We start from the raw sequence: 25,729 nt of genomic DNA, 5'->3' as shown, positions 1-25,729 counted from the left end.
CTATTTCAAGTGATATTTCTTCTGATTACGATCATACTTATTTGTGTTTATAAAAAAAGAAATTTCAAGTAAGACTGAATATTCGACTTCACCGAGAATCTGAAGATAATACAAAATAAACAAACACAATAAAATAAATAAAAATGAGCAAATACAACTATTTCTTGAACCCTTTTAAAATGGGATAAATATTCTCAAACGCATCGTAAATTTCTTGTCTAACTTTGGCACCTGAAAAAAGAGAAACAAAGTTATAAGAGAAAGAAGTTGAGAAGCTGGTATTTGGCAACAGTGACGTCAAACACGTGTTTATATTTTAAAATTTATTTGCACATATTTGCAAAAAACTATGGTTGACGATAAGACATAACGTCAGGATAATACCATTATTTACCAGTATTTCCCCTTTACTTGCTTCCTTTTCAGAAATATTATACTGGTCTGTTATTACACCAATTTAATACCAAAAAACAGTATTGGAAGTCTGATAATATTATTTTTTTTATTTAAGAGAATACAAAAGAAGAACATACACTTTAGTACTTAAAACAAAAAAAGACTTTTTGTACGAAAAGAAGGAAGTTAAGGAGCTGGCCTCTGGTAGCAGTGGGATTCAACACGTGTTTTTCATGAAAAATCTATCGGCAGATATGTTTAAACAACAACCGTTAATAAATTTGCAAAAGAAAAGTGTGTACCAGTGTTTTCACTTTGCTTGCTTTATTTTTATTTGCCATAATACCAATTGAGTACCAACAGCTTAATATCAGAAGTCTGATTTTTTTTTTTTTTTTTTTTTTTTTTTAAGAACATAAAAAGGGGAAAAGGGAAACGTTTACTTTGGCACCCGAATAAAAAGAATGTTTATTATGAAAAAAAAAAATAAAAAGCTTGTCACTGACAACAGTACAGTTCAAGATATGTTTAAATAAAAGATATGTTTAATGGCAGATATCTGCAAGCGACTATTTTTGACATAATGATAGATTTTTTTTCTATTTTGTTTGTTTTTTGCCGTCTTAAATTTTGGAATCATTATTATGATGAGATCTTTTTTCCTTAAGAAAAAAAAAAAGTAAAAATGGAAACATATACTTTTACACTTGAAAAAGGAAAAGAGTTTTAGCAGAAAAAGAATGAAGACAAGGAGCTGGTTTCTTGCAACTGTGAAGCATAAAAAGTGTTTTATCGAAAAATTTCGTGGCAGGGATTTACAAACGACTATTTTTAATGGAATGAGACATAAGAGTCTGTTCAGGCTATCCGCATCCAGCACGGAATTCAACACGGACGAATGTCTTCTCAGAACCAGTGTCCAACCTTGCTATTCTGGCGCGTTACAATTTAACGCTTTAAAGTTTTTCTGGGTTGAACACATAGAGAATCTGCAAACGATTTTTTTGCTCAAAACACATTTCAAACCCGCTGCCTGAAAACACAACTAAGGTCAGAAAAATACCAGTGTTTTAATTTGTCTAGCTCCTCTTTATTTGTGATCATACTTCTGTGGCGTTTGGCAAAAAGGGCCAAGCCTAAGTTTTACAAAAATGAGTTAAGCATTTGATTCGAAAGAACTCAAAGAAATCTATCAATCGGCCCATTAAAAATGGGGGTTATCTTTAGTTCTGACCGAGTTATAAATTGTTCCAAAATTGTATAGAAAAAAGTGTAAGTCCCTTATCTTCTACGTAATGTACCCTTGAGCAATTTGGACACTTCCAGTGAATTCTGATTGAGAAGTTAACTAGGATTCAGTAAGAAAACTCTCAAGCTTCTTAAATTCTAATTAATGAGAAAGATTTTGTCATTGTGCGTTTTTATTTTCATTATAATCTCCTGTAAAATTAGGAAAAATGGACTTAAGCCCTTTTTGCAAAATGCCACAGACTAAGGCTGCTATTATAACAGTTTTGTACACGAACCAGTATTGGAAGCCAAACAACATTTTTGAATGAGGAGTCCGCGAGACTCCCAAACCACCACGTTATGCCCGCTCTTTTGGGCATATCATAAATACACTACTCCCTCTCAGTTCCTTTATATTAGATAAAAAGAGGCTTAACATAAGCCCAGTAATAAGGCACTCAAACTGTTAATAGCTAAGGGCCATAAGGAGCATGGAAAGATTAGATGCCCTTGGACTTTTATTACAAGTGAGGATTATGAAATCTGGGAAGTTGCATAAGAGGAGGGGCTAGGAATGGGTGGACCTTTCTGTTGTTTCCAGCTAGGACGACTTTTTTTTTTATTATAACTGAAGTACAAATAGATGCAAAGCATAAAACAGTATGCAATAAAAAAAAAAAAAAAAAAAAAAAAAAAAAAAAAAAAAAAAAAAAAAAAAAAAAAAAAAAAAAAAAAAAAAAAAAAAAAAACAACAACAAACAAACAAAACTCACCGGTAAGGACGACTTTTCCACTGACAAAAATTAGAAGGACAATCCTGGGTTTGACCATTCTGTAGATCAATCCGGGGAAAAGTTCAGGTTCATAACTAAAATGAGAAGATAGTTGTAATGGAAGTAGAAGGAAAAAGTGAGTTTAAGAGATGACATTGAGCCAAACTGATAAAGAAAAATGGCACTTGTACGATATACGCCCTACCTAATATTTTTCTAATATATTTCTCTGACGCTCAATCCTAATGAAATATACCAAATTAAGATAAAAGTATAATATTTTAGAAACAAATTTGGGCTATATATTTGCACATTAAGGGGGACAGGGGTAAAGCATAGCGGGTCTGCATGCATAATGTATTAGGTACAATTATTCTGCATATTATATAGTAAGAACCATTTTCTAACTTCACACTGTCCAAATACTTTACCCCCCCCCCCCCCCCCTATTGTACAAATATATAGCCCAAATTAAATATTTTCCATCGATTCTGTCACTTCTCTTTGTCTTGTTTCAAGCTAAGCTGAAAGAAATTAACGAAAAAAAACAACAACAAAAAAAAAAACGGTTCAATAATGCGTCAATGAATGAACAACTTGAGCAGTAGGGTGTATATCATACAAGGGGAAACAAATGTAAAACGACAAAAGAGGAAGCAGAGAGTAACTTATAGGAAGGAGGTAGGTCACACAATAGGACAAAAAAAGACGCTGTTTCTGTCAACTCTTACTTCAAAGTATCATACACAATATAACCAAGGACTTGAAAATAGTTTAAAGGTTATGAACTTAACAGCCATTATTTCTCCCTCTTTCCTCAAATTTCTCCTTATTTTTTACCAACAGGAGATCAGCTAGACCTTTTTTTTCAGGGCATAAGTACTTGACTATGGAAATTTAAGCTGTTATCTCTTCGCATTACTTTGATGGTTTTTCTAACCTTTAAAAAGAAGAAATCGGTAAAATTAGTAAGATGGTACAGAATACGACACATTTAAATTAAAACCCAATTGTTCTAATCGGTTAAATGAAACTTAGCAAATGTAGAAAATTTAGTTTTTAATGAAAAAAAATCCATATGCAGTTATGCAGTTTTTGGTCGTAGCCAACACCAGAAAAAAGAAAAAAAAAGAAAGAAACGTAGTTTAAAAATCAGCTAAAACATGTGACACCAAACAGCTTATGAATGGGGTTGCTTACCTTTGAAGGTGTAGCTTTTGTCATTGGGATTCAACAGATTGTTAATTTTAAAATAGCTACCCCAAACAGCTTAAGAATGGGGCAGCTTACCCTTGAAAGTGCAGCTGTCATTGAGATTCAACAGATTGTTAATTTTAAAGCAGCTACCCCAAACAACTTAACAACGGGGTAGTGACACCAAACAGCTTAAGAATGGGGTAGTTTACCCTTGAAGGTGTAACCGTCATTGGGATTCAACAAATGGTTAATTTTGAAAATTATTTTAAAACAGCTACCCCAAACAGCTTAAAAATGGGGTAGCGACATAAACAGCATAACAATGGGGTAGTTTATCTTTGAAGGTGTAGCTGTCATTGAGATTCAACACATTGTTAATTCTTAAATTTATTTAAAAACAGCTACCCAAACAGCTTAACAATGGGGTAGCGACACCAAACAGCTTAAAAAGGGGGTAGTGACAACAAACAGCTTAAGAAAGGGGTAGCTTACTTTTGAAGGTGTAGCTGTCATTGGGTTCAACAGATTGTTAATTTTGAAATTTATTTTAAAACAGCTACCCAAACAGCTTAACAATAGGATAGTGACAATAAACAGCTTAAGAAAGGGGTAGCTTACTTTTGAAGGTGTAGCTGTCATTGGGGTTCAACAGATTGTTAATTTTGAAATTTATTTTAAAACAGCTACCCAAACAGCTGAACAATGGGAAAGTGACAACAAACAGCTTAAGAAAGGGGTAGCTTACTTTTGAAGGTGTACCTGTCATTGGGGTTCAACAGATTGTTAATTTTGAAATTTATTTTAAAACAGCTTAAGAATGGGGTAGCTTATTTTTGAAGGTGTAACTTTCATTGGGATTCAACAAATTGTTAATTCTGAGATTTATTTTAAAACAGCTACCCAAACAGCCTAACAATGGAGTAGCGACACTAAACAGCTTAACAATGCGGTAGCTTACCTTTGAAAGTGTAGCTGTCATTGAGATTCAATAGATTGTTAATTTTAAATTTTATGTTAAAACAGCTACCCCAAACAACTTAACAATTGGGTAATGACACAAAACAGCTTAAGAATGGGGTAGTTTACCCTTGAAGGTGTAGCTGTCATTGGGATTCAACAAATTGTTGATTTTGGAATTTATTTTAAAACAGCTACCCCAAACAGCTTAACAATGGGGTAGCGACACTAAATAGCTTAAAAATGGGGTAGCTTACCTTTGAAGGTGTAGCTGTCATTGAAATTCAACAGATTGTTAATTTTAAAATTATTTTAAAATAGCTACCCCAAACCGCTTAACAATGGGGTAGTGACACCAAACAGCTTAAGAATGGGGTAGCTTACCTTTGAAAGTGTAGCTGTCATTGAGATTCAACAGATTCTTAATTTTAAATTTTATTTTAAAACAGCTACCCCAAATAGCTTAGCAATGGGGTAGTGACACCAAAGAGCTTAAGAATAGGGTAGCTCACTTTTGAAGGTGTAGCTGTCATTGGGGTTCAACAGATTGTTAATTTTGAAATTTATTTTAAAACAAATACCCAAACAGCTTAACAATGGGATAGTGACAACAAACAGCTTAAGAAAGGGGTAGCTTACTTTTGAAGGTGTAGCTGTCATTGGAGTTCAACAGATTCTTAATTTTGAAATTTATTCTATTCGTACATTTTAGCACTTTTTTTCGAACTGACACCCCCTCTCCTTTACACAAAACCCAAGCGTATGCACCCGTGTAAGAGGGGAACAGATTTTAGCCTCTGGCTCATTGGCATACCCAGATGGGGAGCGGGAAAGCTACCTTTCTCCCCCGTCAACAATATACACTGAACTGACACATTGCCTGTAAATACTAGTAGAGTCCAAGAGCGTCTGGGAAGACCTTTAATTGAGCTGTACAGGAACAGACATATTTCAGGCTGAGTACTTTTTTAGGGGAGCCTTAGAAATAGAATAAACTTTCGTTATTCATTCTTAAGTGGAAAGCTGGAACAGGAGTAATTAAGTGGGAGCCAGGATAGGAAAAGGATACCACTCTATTAAAAATAAGAGTGATTTTAAAATAAAACATATCTATTCATATTTTCAGACACCCCTTGACCCTCCCCGCCACCCCATATGTGATTATTTAAATAATAGTAATAACAATAATCTTTTAGAAAGATTAAAATCTAAAACAATATTCTTTTTAAAAAAAAGGATCCTCCCGGAAGGCCTACTCATTTTATCTCGCCGAAGAGAAATTAAGATAAAACATAAACAAAACAGCCCAAGCCACATTAAACAGTACCCAGGTAAGTGAGGCATCTGTCAAAAAGGTGGCATGATACTTATATTTTCATATATCTGATATTATAGCCCAAGATTAGAGAGAAATAAACACATGACTTTAGTCCCTCTATGTGTAATGGCGACTGAGCTACCAGTCACCTCATTGACTTCCAGCCCAAGCCAATAGATTTGCCACAACAAGAGTGAACTCGTCCAAAAGGAAATAAGAACACAGTTCTAGCGTGCCATCCACTCGGCCAATAGGATGGCTCATTTTAGTGCTAGTTCAGACGGTGAATGGGTTAAGATAATAACATCAAAAAATTCAAATTTCTATCTTACATTTTTGTATTTTTCTGTCTTTATAGTATTCCCAGATATCTAAGAGATATCTTTCTATGTGTTATTGTTATCATACTTATAGCTGGTGATTATTCCTAGAAAATTTAGGTGGGCAACTGGTGGAGAAAAGCACTCCATCCTTGCTTTCTAGTTACGTCCACGATCAATACAGATCATATACACTCAGTTCTATTTTGATCAGTAAAAATTCTATTCTGAAAACTAGAAAAGAAAAAATCATTTTATAAGCTCGTAATATCACACCAAAATTTAAAATTTAAAAACCTTCCTATTTATATCAATATTTCTTTCAACAGTTATAATTGTCAAGATGTGAACTGACTTTCCACTTTTTCAGATCCAAAATCACCTGCAAAATTTCGAATCAAGGATCTTACTTCAAAACTCGACATTTCCGAGTGGCAATTACACATATCTCCGCTTTCAAAGCTTGGGGAAAAAAAAATCCGTAATACCATTTTCCGCTAGTATAATGAGCAACATGAAAGTGACAAGTTACAATACTGACAACTCCATATGCTGTGGTTACACTTCTACAGTTTTCGCTACAGATCAGTAGATTAGTCGCTACTCGACTATATGTATTAAGACAAAATCATTTTATGTTAACCCATTAGCGGCTTTCCTTACAAATTAGTCACGATTTATTTTCAATCTCTAGTCTGCACTAAGAAGTAATTATATCAGACACTAAATGTGGGTAAATCACCCAAGGTAATTTAGATTTTTACTGGCTTTCATGGCCACTAACTGGCTCCAAGGGCAATCTGTTGTCCTTTTTTCTTCTAAGGTTCATCTAGAAGGTAGTGGCAACAACGTTATGTAGTATCCCTAAGGGTTGTCAACAAACGGGCGTTTTCTACCATGTGGTAGTGTATTTTGTAAATATACTGCTAAGAATGCTGTTCCAACCGTGGCTCAAGACAAGATTCCTTGAGGAGCAATTCAAGATGTGAGAAAAAAAAATTATCTGGCTAGTATCAGCTCTAGAGTTCAAGTACCGCTTGCTGCTGATAGCTGACGAGTGTGGGTGACTGAGAGACGAGTATTACCTTCTCAAGCTTGTCTGAAATTGGCGGTTTTCGTTCACAGTATGGGGTGGGGGGATGGTAAACCCATCCACACAAAGAAGGAAGGGTCTTCCACAAAGGAAAAATGAGATAGGCAAGACATCTGACAATACGACGCCCAACGACTATTCGTGCCATTATATTATTATATGTATTATTATTTTCTTTTTTTGAATGTGAAGGCAACGGGCCTTTGCAGTCTGAGCCTATACTCAGTTTTTTTTTGTGCGCTCTTAATACTACCATTACTACTATTAATAATTCATAGCAGCACCAAACCACACGAGGCCAATACAGCTACACACTATCCTCCTGCATCCTAATCTATTCAACACCTCTCTCTTTACACCCTACCAGGAGGTTCATATTTCCCTTAAACCTTTCCTTAGAATATCATCCAACCACAACCGGGGACAACCTGCTATTCGATTAGCGCTTAATAATAATAAAGATAATTAGGTTTATCTACTTAAAGTGAATTCTGTCTACGAAGAAAGGTCTCTTGAAATAGCGTTATTTGGTAACTATAGCTTCTAGGGTCGTTGATCCAACAGCTCTTTACAGAATTTCATGGAAATACGCAAGAGTTTTCTGAGAAGACAATAGATGCTTGGTTCTGAAGCAGGTGGTATTGGTCCAATATTAAGATATGCACTTACCTACTAAACTGTCCATGGGTTAAGACTAAGCCTTCTAAACGTATTGGAAATTTCACATCACAGGAGCCAACCATATTTTGAATCTTGAAATCTAAGAATTTAGCCTATAAATAAAATAATGAATCATAAATCATGACATTTAAAAACGAACAATAATATCAAGTAAACTAACACATAAAAAAAGCGTGTTAACTCATTCACTGGCACTACAAGTCCATCCAACGGTCAGGGACTCCATACCACTGGATTTGAAAAATCGAAGATATCGATACCGATTCTAACCGCTCACTTTTTGAAAGTAAGACTAACCAGAAACCTAACTCGGATTCCTGATTTTTAATTAAAGCTTAGTGTTTATTTCAATTTGAATCATAATACGGTTATAGTTTGGTTTCTTAAAGGTTGTGGTACAGTTAAGTTTGTGGAATAATATTAAATAAGACTGCGCCTTAATAGTCCAATTCAAAAACATATAGTAAAAATATAAATAACTTTCATTCCTTTCTTTTCTTTCGAAATCCTGCTAATAAAAGAGCCTTTCTTAGGTCTGAAATTCAAAGGCGGCCATAAAAGTTAATTTCACAGGACAAAGTTGAAAGTGATTTCACTTCTACAAAGCTTTAGAAACACAAATATGAAAAGGCTCTAAATTTAAATTTCTGCAACAGCAGAGTTGCAGAGCAACAGCTCTGCAACAGCAGAGTTTCAACGGGGTAATTTAATGATACGCGTAACTAATGCAACTACAACTAATGATAATACTTAGGGTAAAGGCATTAAGGTGAAGCTTTCCGGAATGTTTAGAGGGATGGTGAACTGAATCAAAACACACTATGAGCATGTAGATTGTCAAAAGAGTCTACTAAATCTATCTAAGGAGCGGCTTAGAGCATTAATTTGAAACTTTCAGGGTACGTTGAGGTAGATTTTGAACTAATGAAAAGGCTCTATGTGGAAGTTACCACTATTACTACTAATACTACTGCTTCAACAGCCACTTCTGCTGAGGATAAGGGCATTAAGGTCAAATTTTCAGAGAATATTTAGGCAGATGTCGAACAAGATCAAAACAAACTATGAGCATTCATGTTGCCAAACGGATGTATGATCAGTTTCTTACGAACAGCTTAGAGCATTAAGTTGAAACTTTCAGGGCGTGTTCAGAGGCATGTTGAACTAACCAAAAGGCAACTCGTGCATAATGCTACTACTGTTGTTATTATCGCTGCAACTACTACAACTACTTAGGCTAAATGTATGAAGACGGAGGTTAAAGGGAATATTTAAGGGGATTTTAAACCAAATCAAAACGCATTTTGTTTATGCAGGTTATCGAAAGGCCGTATAAGCAATATCCTAGGATTGTCTAGGGTATTAAGTCGAAACTTTCAGGGCATGCTAAGGGGAGTGTTGAAACAACCAAACGCCATTATATGCACAATACTACTGCAACTATTAATACTACTAGTAAGGCTAAAGGTATTAAGAAGATTTTCAGGAAATGCTGAGGGGGATGTTGAATTAAATGAAGCACACTATGTGTATGCAGGCTGTCAAAAGGGTGAAACAGCAGTATCCCTATGACGCATGTGCTTCAGCAATGAAGCACAATAATATTACTACTATTATTACAGCTAATGGTAATAATATGGAACTTTCAGGGAAAGTCCAGAAGGACGTTGGGCTAAATCAAAACACACTCGGTTGATGCAAGTTGTAGAAAGGGCATATCGACAATATCTCAGAAATAGCTTAAAGTATTAAGTTGTGAAGAGCGAACGTTGAAAATAGCCTCAAAAGGCAAAATCTGTAATAGATTCTTTTACTATGATTACTACTATTGCTAATGATAAGGGTATTAGTAAAACTTTCAGGGAATGGTCAGGGCGGTGTTGAACTGCACCAAAACGCACTAAGTTTGGTTATCAAAGGCGTGTATTAGCAATATCTCAGGAATGCCTTAGGGTATTAAGCTGAAACTTCAAGGGTACCAAAATTACTACCAGTTTTGCTATTACAGTAAAAAATCAAAACAGTTTAAGCGTATCCTGACTGTCAAAATAGAACAGGTTGTCAAAAAATATCCTTACTATTGAACTAAAAAGGGTGTAATTGCATACAGGTCAACAAAATAAAATGGGATATCTTATAGGAATTCAGGCGAATTCCCTCGTGTGAAATCTACCCTTGAAACTTCCAACCACATGGACCCCCCCCCCCCTTCCCTTCAAAAATTACTGTATACTTTCCAATAACAATTACAATACGTAGACAACGTGTATAAGATATGTAGACAATTGTAATTTATAAGAAATTTTATTTGAAAAAACGAATAATTGTATATTAATAGAATTTATACAGATCTTATATATGAAAAATTGAAGCCAATCTTTTGTGCGGCAATACCAAATTTTCTTGGTAGAAAATGGTTCACCGAAAATCTTAATTCCGCTAATTTTTTTTTTAACCTTAAAAGGAAGAAGATAATATTTTAAGTTATGCACTTTCGTATGGAAAAGTTTCGATGGAAAATAGTTCTTCCCAAAAAGTACATGGCGATCCTAGAAAATGGCTCATCGAAAATTTAATTCCGCTCATTTTTTGTTAACCTTAAAAGGAAGAAGATAATATTTTAAGTTATGCGCTTTCGAATGGAAAAGTTTCGATGGAAAAATAATTCTTCCCAAAAAGTACATGGCGATCCTAGAAAATGGCTCACCGACAATTTTAATTCCGCTCATTTTTTTGTTAACCTTAAAAGGAAGAAGATAATATTTTAAGTTATGCGCTTTCGAATGGAAAAGTTTCGATGGAAAAATAATTCTTCCCAAAAAGTACATGGCGATCCTAGAAAATGGCTCACTGAAAATTTTCATTCCGCTCATTTTTTGTTAACCTTAAAAGGAAGAAGATAATATTTTAAGTTATGCACTTTCGAATGGAAAAGTTTCGATGGAAAAATAGTTCTTCCCAAAAAGTACATGGCGATCCTAGAAAATGGCTCACCAACAATTTTAATTCCGCTCATTTTTTGTTAACCTTAAAAGGAAGAAGATAATATTTTAAGTTATGCGCTTTCGAATGGAAAAGTTGCGATGGAAAAATAATTCTTCCCAAAAAGTAAATGGCGATCCTAGAAAATGGCTCACCGAAAATTTTAATTCCGCTCATTTTTTGTTAGCCTTAAAAGGAAGAAGATAATATTTTAAGTTATGCGCTTTCGAATGGAAAAGTTTCGATGGAAAAATAATTCTTCCCAAAAAGTACATGGCGATCCTAGAAAATGGCTCACTGAAAATTTTCATTCCGCTCATTTTTTGTTAACCTTAAAAGGAAGAAGATAATATTTTAAGTTATGCGATTTCGATGGAAAAATAATTTTTCCCAAAAAGTACATGGCCATCCTAGAAAATGGCTCACCGACAATTTTAATTCCGCTCATTTTTTGTTAACCTTAAAAGGAAGAAGATAATATTTTAAGTTATGCGCTTTCGAATGGAAAAATAATTCTTCCCAAAAAGTACATGGCGATCCTTTTAAATCATAAATTGACTCAATAAGCAGCAAATATTTAACCAGCCGCAAAGCGATAAATTATCCTAGTAACTACTTATCAAAATGAGAAAATAAAGCTTACACTAAAGCCAAGCTTTTGCACAATTCTTGCGTATTTCCTCGCTGCTAATCGTGAGTCTTCTTCTGACTTAGCTCCGGTGCAGACCATTTTCCCACTGCTGAAGATCAGTGCAGTAGTTCTAGGCTCCCTTATCCTCATAATAACAGCGGCAAACCGTTTTGGATTATACTCTGCATTTCGGGCTTGAAGGGCAATCTTTTTTAAGTCCAGCCTACACCCAAGATTTACGGTAGATACAATGTTCCTAAAACGAGGAAATAATAAGAATATCGAAGAAGGGATATGACCAAAGGACCTACACAATTCTGAAGAAGTTCAGATTTTTCATTAAAAAATTTCCCGTTTTGCAATTGAGTAGGCCTAAACATAATTTTCATTAACTAAAAAAGGAAAATTTCCCATTAGCATTTGGGTATGCTTAAACATAATTTTCGTTTACTGGAAAAGGAAAAATTTATCGTTAGAATACATCCAAGATTTACAGTAGATACAATGTTCCTAAAACGAGGAAATGATAAGAATATTGAAGAAGGGGATATGACCAAAGGCCCTACACAATTCTAAAGAAGTCCAGATTTTTTTTTTTCGATAAAAAAATTTATAATTTGTCAAAATAATTTTTTGTGACAATTATTATTTATGTAATTTGCATTTATTATTTATAATAACTAAAATATCTGACAGAAGCTTTGGTATTCTCAGTTGCTTTGGTGTTCTCATCGAAGTAACTCTATTAGCTTCTGTGACAAGTTGCGACAATTGTATATATTAATATTGGTTGTTTTTATTCCTTGATTATGGTTATTTTCGTTTTTATATTTTTTCATCAGCGTTGAAGACGCCTCATTTTCATACGGGTGAAACATCCACGTCATTTTAGTTTTTATCTTTTCTCTCTATTGGCTGTAGATTCGTTTGTTTGTTCTTCGTTGAAATTTCCCTAAATTTCGACAATCTAATTCTTATACCTATATTCAGATTTTATTTTTTAATAGCAATTTTAAATAATAGAAACAGCCATACCTCCCCAAACAGATCCAACGGATTACCAACCTATATCCAGATTAAAATGTTGAAACTATGGTAAGAGATGACAAAATGCATAACTAAAATATGATGACCCTTCCTTAGTAAAGGTGAAAGGTAACTCAACGTTACTAAGAAAGGGTCATCATATTTTAGTTTTGTGTTTTGTTTTAAGGTTTTTTTTTTCTTTTATATTTTTATCAGTTTATTCTGTACTGAGGATGGTCAAGCGGAGGCCTTGGTCAGAATATTTGCATAATTTTTAATTTTTCACTGGCTGTTGTCCTCGTTCTTCTTCTCTTTGCGATTTTGTGTTTTGTCATGATTAGCCAGTGTGATTCCAGAAATTATTTATGGTAAGAGATAATTACTTGTTTCCCATTCTATCCGATATCAAAATAGTATTTGAAGATCAGGGAATAAATTCGAACATTCGCGGTAAAAAAGGAAAAAAGACGAGAGACCTGATTCTTGTTGGCTCCAATACTGAAGTCAAAACCAATATTATGCCTTAGCCATACTCTAACTACTGTCCTCTTTCACGGTCACAATGAAGTCCAACACAATATCAAGGTATTATTGGGACAAGAGGAAAGAGTTCCAAGCCTTTGCATTTAAAATAATAACACAAGACCTGGAAAATTCTTGCAGGTTGCAATACTAAAGTCAAAACTGATATTCTTTCTTAACCTTAATCTAACTAATATCCTCTTTCAAGGGCAAGCCCAAGTCAAATCTGATACTGAGTAAGTTCAAGTCTTTATAGAAAATAAAACAAAAATGGTAGAACTGGATAAAATCATTTTGTGTTTTGTCATGATTAGCCAGTGTCGTCTCAGAAATTATGTATGGTAAGAGATAATTACTTGCTTCCCATTCTACACGATATCAAAATAGTACTGGACGATTAGGGAATAAATTCGAACATTCGCAGTAAAAAAGAAAAAACGAAAAAAAAAACGGGAAACCTGATTCTTGTTGGCTCAAATACTGAAGTCAAAACCAATATTATGCCTTGGCCATATTAGTGACGAGCTGAGGCTCGGTTACTCTAAGATTGTGGCAAATCGTTGACAATATAGGAGAAGAGCGCTAACTCGGCTTTACTCAAATTTTTGTGATCATTCTGTACTCTTCTGTACTTGTATTCGGCCACTTCTGTTGACCGATGATCTAAAACGTATTCGTAACAACTATTACCGGTACTGCAAATTTCTTTTATATCTGCCTCGTTCTTAATGGAATACAAAACTAGTTAAAAAGTATTGTGCGACACATATTACTGGTGTTTTCGAAAAATTATGTGCCAAGCTAGCTATTGAAACGCTTTATAGGCTATGATGTTTTCATCGCCTTATCCGTCTTTTTTCTATATGTGATTAAATTTGTTTCTTGTTTTACTTTTGCTGTTTTCTTTTGTATTTACTCCACTTAACCTCTGTTTTGTGAAGTGGGTGATAAATAAATTATTACTATTATAATCAACTACTGTCTTCTTTCACGGTCACACCGGAGTCCAACACAATATCAAGGTATTCTTGGGACATGAAGCAAGAGTTCCAAGCATTTGCATTTAAAATAATAACACAAAACCTGGAAAATTCAGGCTGCAATACTAAAGTCAAAACTGATAATCTTTCTCAACCATAATCTAACTAATGTCCTCTTTCAAGTTCAAGCCCAAGTCAAACCCGATATTGAGTAAGTTCAAGTCTTTACAGAAAATAAAACAAAAATGGTAGAACTGGAAAATTATATAAACCTGCAATGCTAAGGCAGCCGCCTAAACTAAGTCATAGTTGCAATACTAAAAGGTCGTAAATTCTTCAGAACTTCGAAACTGGTTTGTTGGATGACAAAAAAAGAGGCAAAGCTTCAGTCCCAAGTTTTAATGGACAGCACAGGCCTCAACCATCTTCACCGAGTATGGACATGCCCATAAGCCTCTTCTATTTATAATAGGATCAGTTTATTCCGAGTCTTATCAGCAGCGTTCTCTGCCATAGGTGCATTACATGGAAACTATAACAAAATAAGTCCCTTCCCATTTTCAAGCTCTGCACAAAAGTTTTGAAAAGTTTACTAAAAAAAAAATTCAAATGGAGTACTGATTTATCAGCCAAAACTCACTGAAGGACAGGAATAATACCAGGATCCGCAACAGAGGCGGGTGTATGTGGGGTGTAAGCTTGCTAAACAAAATTCGAATAGAGTACTGATTTACCAGCCAAAACTTACTGAAGAACAGGAATAATACCAGGATCAGCAACAGAGGCAGGTGTATGTGGGGTTGCAGGTGCAGGTGTACCAGGGCCGTATATACTCATTGATCCCTCATGCTGCCTTTGTATTGCTGGAGACATCATATGATTCTGCAAAAAATATTCATAGAAATATTGTGACTCGAAAACTTCACGTTATTTTGCTGAATCGAATATTCATGAAAAAATTCACCTATTAAGCATTACAGTTTTTTTTACTGGGTCAAATTTGACACAGAAACAACAAGTAAATTGAACAAAGCGTAAAAAAACCAGGATTATTTGGCTTCCCTTTCTGACATAAGTTTAGGGAATATTGTAATTGGCTCTAAAAAAAAAAACAATAAAATTTTACGGAATTACGTGGTTAGCTTTCGAAAATGCCTGACAAAGATAAACCAATGAAATAAAAGCAAGATTTTCAACATAGAGGTGTAAGAAGTACAAGCTAAGAACTGTTGCATCAAAACCTCGGATAAATACATTGTTTGAAGTCCACATATCATGCAAATTGAATTTATCTTTTTTTAAAACTATTTTTGACTTTTTTTTTCACAAAATCTTTTTTCTGTTGTATGGACAGCCAAAATCATTAAGGGAAAAACATACGTAAAGTACATAAAAAAATTAACCAGAAAGTACCGAATTACCTAGTCTTAACAAATTTCTACCAAGAATAAAAAAATTCTTCCCTCTAATTTCCACGTGCATAATTGCAAATCTAGCTATATAATTAACATTACCGAAACAAAGGAGGCTTTCCAGTTTCCAGAAAAGTTAACAATTCGGTCAATTCGTGACTGATCTGACTCAACAAATTCACTACTGAATATCTGTATAGGCTATCATGTGAGCTGTTTTTTTATAGTTTTAATATTTATCTTAATGTTATACTATTTTTAGTTTATTATTAAACTATGTTACCTCTTGATTTAAAAATAAAATAAAAAATAATTCAACACTTCTATTTGTTACAGGGATGCACAAATTTTTTCAATGCAAAACGTGTATAGGATAAAGTTTATTGCTAATTAGCAAGATAAATGTCATTGAGACACTAGTTATAAATAGTTATAACTTCTATAATATAAATTATAAATAAAATACATAATTTATTAATTACACAATATTTTAATTGTAAAATATTAAATTTATTAATTAAAATAGATTATATAATTTTTAAAATATAAAACTATAAATGCTATATATAACTACTATAATATAAATAACCACTTAAATAATTAATCGACTTAGCAGAATAGAAGAATTAAAATGAACTAGTTGTGGGCAATCAAGTCATGGCTGATTGTAGAAAAAGCCAAGACAGATAGTCCAATTGAGTGATAAGAAAAACGTGGGATTAATTCCCCCTTATTAGGATTGTATAAAAAGGAGTTTAGTTCATTTGTTAATAGATATGTCTATCTATTATCCGTCCATGCACCATTGCTAGGGCAGTAGAACCAAGGTAGATAGTCATAGAGAAAATATAGTGATAAAACCTATAGTTTTCCAAGTGTTTGATTAATTTGGCCTGGGTAAACGGAGGATGTATGCGGGTGCCTTCCTTATTGGACCAATACACAGTTTGTTATCTTTTTAGCAAGTCACGCCTGACAAGAGTCTCAGGTAGGTTGACCCAGAATTTAGAATTGACATAGGACCATTAGATTGCCTGAAAATCAGAGGTAAACAAGGGACGCTTACCTATGGTCTAAGGCAGGTTGAACCAAAAATTTAGAATTGAAACATGAGACTGTTAATTTTGACTAGAATCAGAGGCAAACAAGCAAGACGAATTAGCAAAATAGAGAATTCAGGAAAATAATTCCGAATAAAGACGATAAATTAATAAATTGGTGAAGCACAAGTAATGAGCGCGGCATAAGTAATATCCCTTCAAATTTTACATGAGATAATACAAATATCTTTATTATTTTGTTCTAGTGATTTACCAGATGGATGCTTTCTGGATGAAAAAGATACAGGGATAAAACAAAGAAGACTGATTGGGTAGCCACCCTGTCTGACACAATATCAAGGATTTCTTTTGCAGCATACATTGAAAGACTGATTTTACAATCTTGATTTTGAGATTTTCCTTAAAATGTGAGGAAGTAAAGCAGTGATACCAGTAGACTTCAAACTGCAGAATTAAAAAGCCCAATGTCAGATAAATTTTGAGATTTTCCTTAAAATGTGAGGAAGTAAAGCAGTGATACCAGTAGACTTCAAACTGCAGAATTAAAAAGCCCAATGTCAGATAAATTTTGAGATTTTCCTTGAAATGTGTTGAAAATTTCCAGGTGATGCCAGTAGACTTCAAACTGCAGAATTAAAAAGCACAATGTCAGATAAATTTTGAGATTTTTCTTGAAATATGTTGAAAAGTTTGCAGGTGATGCCAGTAAAATTCAAACTGCACAGTATATAAAGGAGAATATCTCAAATAAACTTAAAATAAACATAAATTTTTAACATCTCAAATGAATGACTGAATTTTAAAACCTTGTATATTTTGTAGCTTCAAATTTATTTTTTCAATTTGGTTTAATTGCATTTATTTTGAACGTTCTTAGGCAAAATAACCTTTCCATTTCGTTTTTGTAGATTATATTAATCCAATACTGTGGTATAAATTACCTGTATAGACATACAGGTATAGATATACCTGTGGGATTCCATGCTAAAAAAAGGATAATCAATAGGCTTCAATTTTGTTCAACTTAAAAAACGGGGGGAAAATCACTAATACAATAACACATCAAATATACAAAAATCTAAGAGATATAATAAATGCAACAATATATAAAATAATATTAATTAATATCTAGTAATTAATTAGTAATTAATTAATTAATATCTAGTAATTAATTAGTAATTAATTAATTAATGTCTAGATGTGTAGTGCTGTGCAAAGCTGCTATGTAGCAATTGCTACAATTTTAATTCATTGCATTAAATTACTACATTTATAATATATTAATATTAAAGTTTAAATTATCAATTTAGCAAATGAAAATATAGTGAAACAGGTAGAATATTTTAGAAAACGCAGTGGACAAAACAAAAGAGCAACTAACTTTAGATTATAAAGAAATCTGAATATCTCAACTTCACTTCTGGAACCTTTAAATACGAAAAAAAAAAAGATAAACTAAATTAAACAAAATATATAAAGAAAACGAAAACAATAAACAATAATTAAATCTTAATAGCTTCCTAACTCTGTGTAATTTAGTTTTAATTTAATTTAGTTTAATTTATTTTTATTTGTTTACAGAAACTTCTAGATACAAACTTGAAATATTTGGATTTCTTTATTATTTAAATTTGTTGTGCTTATTGTTTTGTCATCTACTTTGTTTAAAATAATCTAACCATTGTCAATATATTTTCAATTGTTAAATTGAAACTACAATCATTTAACAACAGAAGGTCTTATAAAAAGAAATGATCTGATCTGGATCCTCAAATCCCATGCAACATAAACTGCAACAAATTGTCCTAAATATGCAAATACTAAATTAATATATTATATGTAAACATATATACTATATATTTAATTATTTCTAATATTGAGCATATAATACAGTATTATTATATGCTACAAAATTCAAATAATATACAAAATTATTGAATATACAATAATAAATATCTCAAATTATAGATAAGTATATTGAGTATTAGATATATTGAGTTTATTTCATAGATTAATGTAATATACTAATTAAATGAAAAATTAAATTTCTCATCTTTTTGCAATTTTGCATCCTTTTTTTCATTGTCTTTGGTTATTTATATTCAATCTATTTTACACTTACATCCTGAGTTTGTGATATATTGGCATGCTGTAAATGTGGTAAGTTCATTCCAAAAGAAGCTGGATGGCGTGGTGTTTGTTGCTGTTGCTGGGTTTGAATACTCTCATCCTCCTGGTGGTGAATTGGTGTCCCTATGCTTGGAATATTATAGCCAGGACTTGGCAACATATTATCCATGGTGGTTACTAAAAGTAAAGAAATCATTAAAAAAGCCTAAAAATGTGTGAACATTATTGCCCATTCAGCATAAACTCTATATATCTAAGCAAATAGTTCTAGATTTTTCTTTCCTTTTTGGTCAAAACAATAGTAGAAGCTTAAATTCAGGAGGGTTATCCTAAAGATGATTAGAACAAGTCATCTTCGGAGTTGTAGGACGACTGTACTTTTTTACTACACTGTCTACTTTTCATAAAAGAAGAAGTTTTACTACTATAATATAAAAAAAAACATATATATTCCTGTATTTAATACTATGTACATTCAATATATCTATGTGAATTACTACCCCCCCCCCCCCACAAAAAAAAATAAATAAATAAACACACACACACAGAAGAGCTACAATTTTAGCAGGAAACTGGGTCAGGCGGGTATATTTTTTATAATATAGAAAAAAACCGACATGTAGATGGAAAATGCAGAAATCAAAAATAATGCTAGCAAAATTCTATATTTTGCCAAGAAACCAAATCGGGAGGATATTGAATGAAAAATATTCCAATCAAAACCCAATTTTTTTTTTACAATAGTTGCCAGAGGTAGAGAAATTGTTAAAGTATTCTTAGACTTTGTGACTATATTCTCTCTATGTTCACAAAGGATAGAAGAATACAAGTTAATCTTATAACATTGCAGAAGAATTTCTATTTCAATATTTCTTCAAATACTTTGTTTAATATTCAACAGCTCTAAGCAAATTTGCATTTTTTTTCTAATTTCTTTTTTTGAGTCAAACAGCTTTCCTGGGTCTACCTTCATGCCTGGCACTTTTTCTGCCAAACATGAAAACAATATTGGCATGTTTTATTTGGAAGAACAGAACCTTGGCAAAAAAAAATAATTGTAAGGTATAAAATTGCTGCATTTCAGAGAGACTGAGATAAATTTATTTAATAAGCCAATAACTGCACAGAACAATTATCAGCTTGAGTTTCTACACAAAAAGGATGAGCCCAAACAAAATACAGTAAAACTTTTAGTCTTGAACATGTATCTATATTAATCAAATGTATATTAATTGAGCAAATAGTAATTAATTGACTAAATACTTAGTTAAAAAAATAGTAAATTAATCAAATGTAAAATAAGGAATTCAAGATATTGGATACTACATATTACTTTCAAATAAATATCTACTTAAAATACTAAAATTAACAAATGAATCTTATCAATAGCTACAACTGCACTGAGCAATTATCAGCTTGAGTTGCCACAGAAAAAGAGAAAAGTCAAAACAAAATATAGCCTAATAAAATCTTTAGTCTCTAACATGTGCATACATTAATTAAATGAGTAATTAATTGATTAAATAATTCTTTAAGAAAGTAATAAATTAATCAAATGTAAATTAAAGGCATTCTAGATATTATATACTATATATATACAATTATCCACTTTAGTTTTTACAGAAAAAGGAGAGAATGTACACTAATTCTAATGAAGAACAAGGAAAATGTCTTTATCCAATATTTTCTTAGTTAGGGAAGTCCAGCAGAAAACTTCAAAAATATGTAAAAAAAAAAAAAAAAAAAAAAAAAAAAAAAAAAAAAAAAAAAAAATATGTTCAAAAAAATGGTATTCAAAAATACTGAAATTAACAAGTTAATCTTATCAATAACATATTGAGTGAATTTCTGAGTACATCCTCAAAACAAAGGATTAGTCCAAACAAAATAGAATAAAATCTTTAGTCTCTAATATAGACATACATTAACGAAATGTAAATTAATTAAGAAATTAATAAAATGTCTTCAAAATATTATATTGTACATATAAACCTAAGGGCAAATATATACTATAATTATACTTAAAATACTAAAATTAACAAGTTAATCTTGTCAATATCATACTAAGGGAATTTCTTAGTGCATCTTCAAAACAAAGGATTAGTCCAAAACAAAATGGAGTAAAATCTTTAGTCTCTAAACTATACTTAAAATACTAAAATCAACAAGTTAAACTTGTCAATAGCATACTAAGGGAATTTCTGAGTACATCCTCAAATCAAAACAATAGTCCAAACAAATTAGAATAAATAATTTAGTCTCTAATATAGACATACATTAATTAATTGGAAATTCCAATAATCAAAGCAATTAAATATGTAATTAGTAAATTAACTGAATGTAAACTATATGCATTCTAAATATGTATGTATGTATATATTATATGTATGTTATATTAACATGTATTATATGTATAGCTGATAAATATGTATGTAAATTATATGTAGACATAACACTCACGTATTAAAAAAAATTGCAAATCTAGGTACCATCATCTGTCAAACAATAAATCCTTCATATTTTCCCCTTGCACTTATGGTGGGGGATGGGCTATTTGCTATCTTAGAAAGCAGTTGAATTGGGAAATTATAATTTCCTATATTTAATGCAGGGCCTTATTTATACCCAGGAAGCTTTCTAAGAATCTACCTCCACCCTTCCTTTCTATACCTTAAGTCAACTTGAAAAAATATTTGTCTAATAAATACAAAACTATCAGAAATACTTCTATTGCTATTTTCAATTCATTTCATAAAAATGCTGAAAATAACAATAGTTTCAATGAAAATACCCAAAAGAGGTATTCTTAAATCTAGAGGTGCACCATGCCCCTCCATATCACCCATCCCAATCGACACCACTGCAGTTTATGCACAAAACTTAGGGTGTCATTATAAACAATGAACATTGTGACAATAAACAAGAAAAATCCAAAAATATTGATGCAGTAAACACAAAAAAGAAAGTTCATAATCTAAGTAACTAAAAAAACAGCAAATAGCATTGTGAACTCAGAAAATAGTTATGGTGTCCCTAGGCCAACCAATGGAAAACTTTCAAAATTTCAGAGAAAAAATAGAAAAGAATATGATTTATTGGCTAAAATAGCATACAAGGTAGCATAAGCATGTTAGAACAATTACAATGATAAAACAGATGTTAAGGGATAAACATAATTACACAGTTAAATCAATTATTAAAATGCAAAACAAAATAGGGAACAAAAGAGTTTTTGTACCTCATGGGTCAACATTTGGGGGCACAAGTCAAGTTGGGTATTTGGAGCTCTACAAGCATTAAGTTTTGTATTAGGAAGGATTGGGGGATTTTCTTTGAAGGGGGGAAGAAGACATTGATGATAGTCAGAACTAAGACACTTGTGCCCAAAGTTCATGGTAAGGATGTGATTCCAATATAGTCTAGTCTCAAGTCTTCAATGTAGTTTAGTCTCAAGTTCAAGTTTAGCTGAACCTTCATTGTAAGTATAGTTTAGTGTCAAGTTCAAGTTTAGCCAAACCTTCATTGTAAGTGGTATAGGACATCCCCACTATAATTTTTAATGTGCTTTATTGAATGTTTTCAATTTTATAACATTTGGCATTGGTCAACCCAGGGTGACAGACAGAGCAAGCATATTCAAGACAGGGTTTTATATAAGAACAATAAATCATTTTAGGGTTCTGGATTTATATGGAGAATTGTTTCAGAAGGGAGAAAGATTTAAGGAGAAAACTGCAAGATTTAAATAAGCAAAGTGTAGGACTTCCATTTAAGGTCATTGTCCAACTGTGCACCAATCAGTTTAACCATATTTAAATTTGGTATGCAAAGGTAATTATTGAAAGATAATTATTGATAAGTACTAAAATAGTATTTTAATGCATAACTAAGTCTATTTTAGCTCTTTGAATGCAAGTTTTGAGTAGGGACTAAGGAATGAATAATCTAATACTTTATTTTCAGAGCCTTAAGTCAAATCAAAGTGGGCCAACCCATAATTAAGAAAGTTGAATTCAATTTTCTAAGCTACATTGGAAGGTATTTGAGTTTAGAGAATAACAATTTCAGGAATGTATTCCAAAACCTAAATTACACATTGGGAGGGTGCCTTCAAGCATTCCTTTACCCCTTTCCTATTGAAAAGGTTTAGGAAAAAAGGCTGATAAAAGACATGCTTATTTATTACTTTCAGTTGAAAAACACATTACTTTTAGTTGAAAAATCTTGTTTATTTATTTAGTTTGTGATCATTTCTAAATAATGCTGGGATATCTACCTCTCCTCTCTATGGGAAATTCTCCCACACAAAAATTCTAAATAGGAAGTTCATTCTCTTTCCATGTAAAATTGCACAGCCAAAGAGGGAGTAAGATAAATAAAACAAATTACTTGAAATTCCCACTGGAAAATCTCTTCCCCAGTGTAAATTCTCTCATGGAAATATCTTCTAGGACCAGTGATCTATCATAACCATTGGTTCAATATAATTACCCTTAGGGAAAACAAAAAAACCTCTAAAGTAGAATCCTCTGATATGCTGAATCTAAACCTAACCTGAATTTGCTGACATTTTGAATATCTGTAAATTTAAGTACTGCTTTGTATTGGAACTTGTGGGATATTCATCTGTCAGCTTTCATATTTTTGATATGTTATCAGAAACATATACTTTAATTGAACATTAGGTGTTAAGGAAAAAGAAAATGGCAAAATACTGTGAAATTTATTCATCTAAGTTAATTGTGGAAAACCAGTGCTTGTGGATTATATAACACAATAAAAACGGATATATAATGAAACAGTAAGTTTGAGACAAATGATAGCCCTTTTCATACCCATAAACTAGAAATATTTTGGTCACTTTCAAGAGCTCAAAAAGGGCTTAAATCTGAATTTTCAATAGAAGAAATTATTATAATCATAAAGAGCTTAAAAAGGCATCAATTGGTAGATTCACTTTATTCATAATTCAATAAAATGAACAAAAAACAATTTATCTCCAAATTTAACATTTATTTGGATTAGAAATGAACTTTACCCCTACCCTAATATACCAATTCAAGGTACAGCCTATTACAATTCAGGATATATATTTGCACATTAGGAGGGGGAGGGGTTAAATTATTTCAAACACAAATGAATGTTAAATTGGATTCAGGATAGAATTCTAACTAGCCTATACAGGTAAGTTTAAATTTTACCCCTACTCCTCCTAATGTACAAATATACATCCTGAATTGGTATATACAGGGATGGAGGCATAGTTCATTTCTAAGGCAAATGAATGTTAAGTTTGGTAAATTCCAGTTTAGTGACTTTTGGCTATCTTGGCAAGGGGTTAGGTTAGGAAAATTAAATTTTGTGGATGGGTCTACAGGCTAAAGTAGCCTATATCCCTAGAAGGTATTTTAAAGTGTCCACCTCTTTTCCTTCTCCCTCTAGAGGGCCCTGGAATTTGCCTACATGGCAGGTTTATACCCATTGAAATTTCAGCAAAACAACATTTTACTTTAATTTTCAGTTACTAGTTGCCTTTAGTTCTAAAAATGCAATTCCTGTTATTGAGTAGAATTTTGAGCTAGGCTATATCAATGTTTTTTTTGTTTTTTTCAAAGTTTTGTAAATGTATTTACATATCTTTAAAACCTTATAAAATGGGACTGAGCAAAGTTATGAAGCTGAAAACAATTTTGTTGTACTTCAATTAAGCAGAAGATCAATTTTGCAAGGTTTTGCTTTTATAACACACATATTTTTAAAGGTCATCAAAGGTCAGGGCCCTCTAGAGGGAGAAGGAGTGGAGGTAGGTACTTCAAAATACCTTCCCAGGACATACTTTAGCCTGTAGACCCATCCCTAAAAGTTTCTTTTTCCCAACCTAAACCCTTTCCAAGATAGCAAGAAGTCAATTAAGTTTGGATTTAGGATGCATTTTTGACTATAGAGGTAAGTTTATTTCTTATCTAGCCTAACTGAATAGTCCATTAATATAAATATTATCCTAATATGCAGCCAGTGTTAATCAATTACAGAATTATAGAGTTCATATCTTACTATGTTTTTTTTTTGTTTTTTTATATACAGCACAGAGCTATAAGATCATTAGAGCTGGGATGGAGGCTGTGGAAGAATTGTCAAAAATACAAAAAAAATCAAAATAAACATAAAATTACTATTAAACCTACACAAAGCCTCTTTGTTCAAGCATACCTAGTTCTGGATATCTGCTATTCTGATCATTTACCCATTAGGCTATTACATTTGAAAAGAGCATTGAATGGTACTAAGCCATCTGATTTCAGCCCTAGTCTGGAACAAATTTAGCCTCAAATAAAGTCTTAGCCTCTGCAGAAACAGGTGAAAGCACAATATTTACCTCAGTAATTAAATTCTTACAAACTTTAATATGAACAAACAATTGATTCGGAATGATTTCAGCTATTTTTTCTTCTTCATCATTGAGCATCGTTTTCTTTTGCCGGGTTTCCAGAGTATTTCAAGTGGTTTATGGATGTCATTTTCAGGTACGGCCCTTCTAATTGGAATCTGCCAAAGTAGCAGGGTTGAATACAGTTCTGAAAGACCTGAACAAGAGAATTTAATACGATAATGTTCACAACTTGTGATGGATTTGAGATTTGATGTTTATTTTGTTTATTACACTCGTGTAAATGGTTGCGAAAACTCGAAAAAACAAATTTTAGTAAAAATATATCTACTAAAATATTTGATGGTAATTCCAAGTACATTCATAACAATGAACTCAACATGACGTATCAAAAGCTAAAATCCTGAGAAATATGCCTAATTGTAAAAAAGGGAGAAAACAACATAAAACCAGACATAAATTTTGATAGAAATCACACAATCGAATTTATTCTACACAAGAGGTTGGGTAAAAAATTCAAGCCCTTATCTACAAAAGTGCGAAATGTGACATTTAGTGTTCGAGAAAGATGATAATGAATGTGTGTTTACATGTTTTTCTCCTTGAAGTAAACGATGATTCTATATCCACCC

The 25,729-nt window shown here is 32.4% G+C and overlaps 1 protein-coding gene across 1 annotated transcript; it reads right to left on the bottom strand.

The window, feature by feature from the left end:
- On the bottom strand, positions 1-25,729 carry LOC136028699 (TATA-box-binding protein). Its single transcript, XM_065706530.1, has 7 exons — positions 25,086-25,729; positions 18,702-18,886; positions 14,855-14,988; positions 11,591-11,834; positions 7,954-8,057; positions 2,400-2,494; positions 1-231 (listed from the first exon to the last, which is right to left on the bottom strand). The coding sequence occupies exons 2-7, from the start codon at positions 18,876-18,878 to the stop codon at positions 158-160; spliced, it is 828 nt and encodes a 275-aa protein (XP_065562602.1). The 5' UTR covers positions 18,879-18,886; positions 25,086-25,729; the 3' UTR covers positions 1-157.

The sequence above is a fragment of the Artemia franciscana genome, chromosome 7 (assembly GCF_032884065.1).
Source record: "Artemia franciscana chromosome 7, ASM3288406v1, whole genome shotgun sequence".
Lineage (NCBI taxonomy): Eukaryota > Metazoa > Arthropoda > Branchiopoda > Anostraca > Artemiidae > Artemia > Artemia franciscana.
This window is presented reverse-complemented; position numbering and strand designations above follow the sequence as displayed.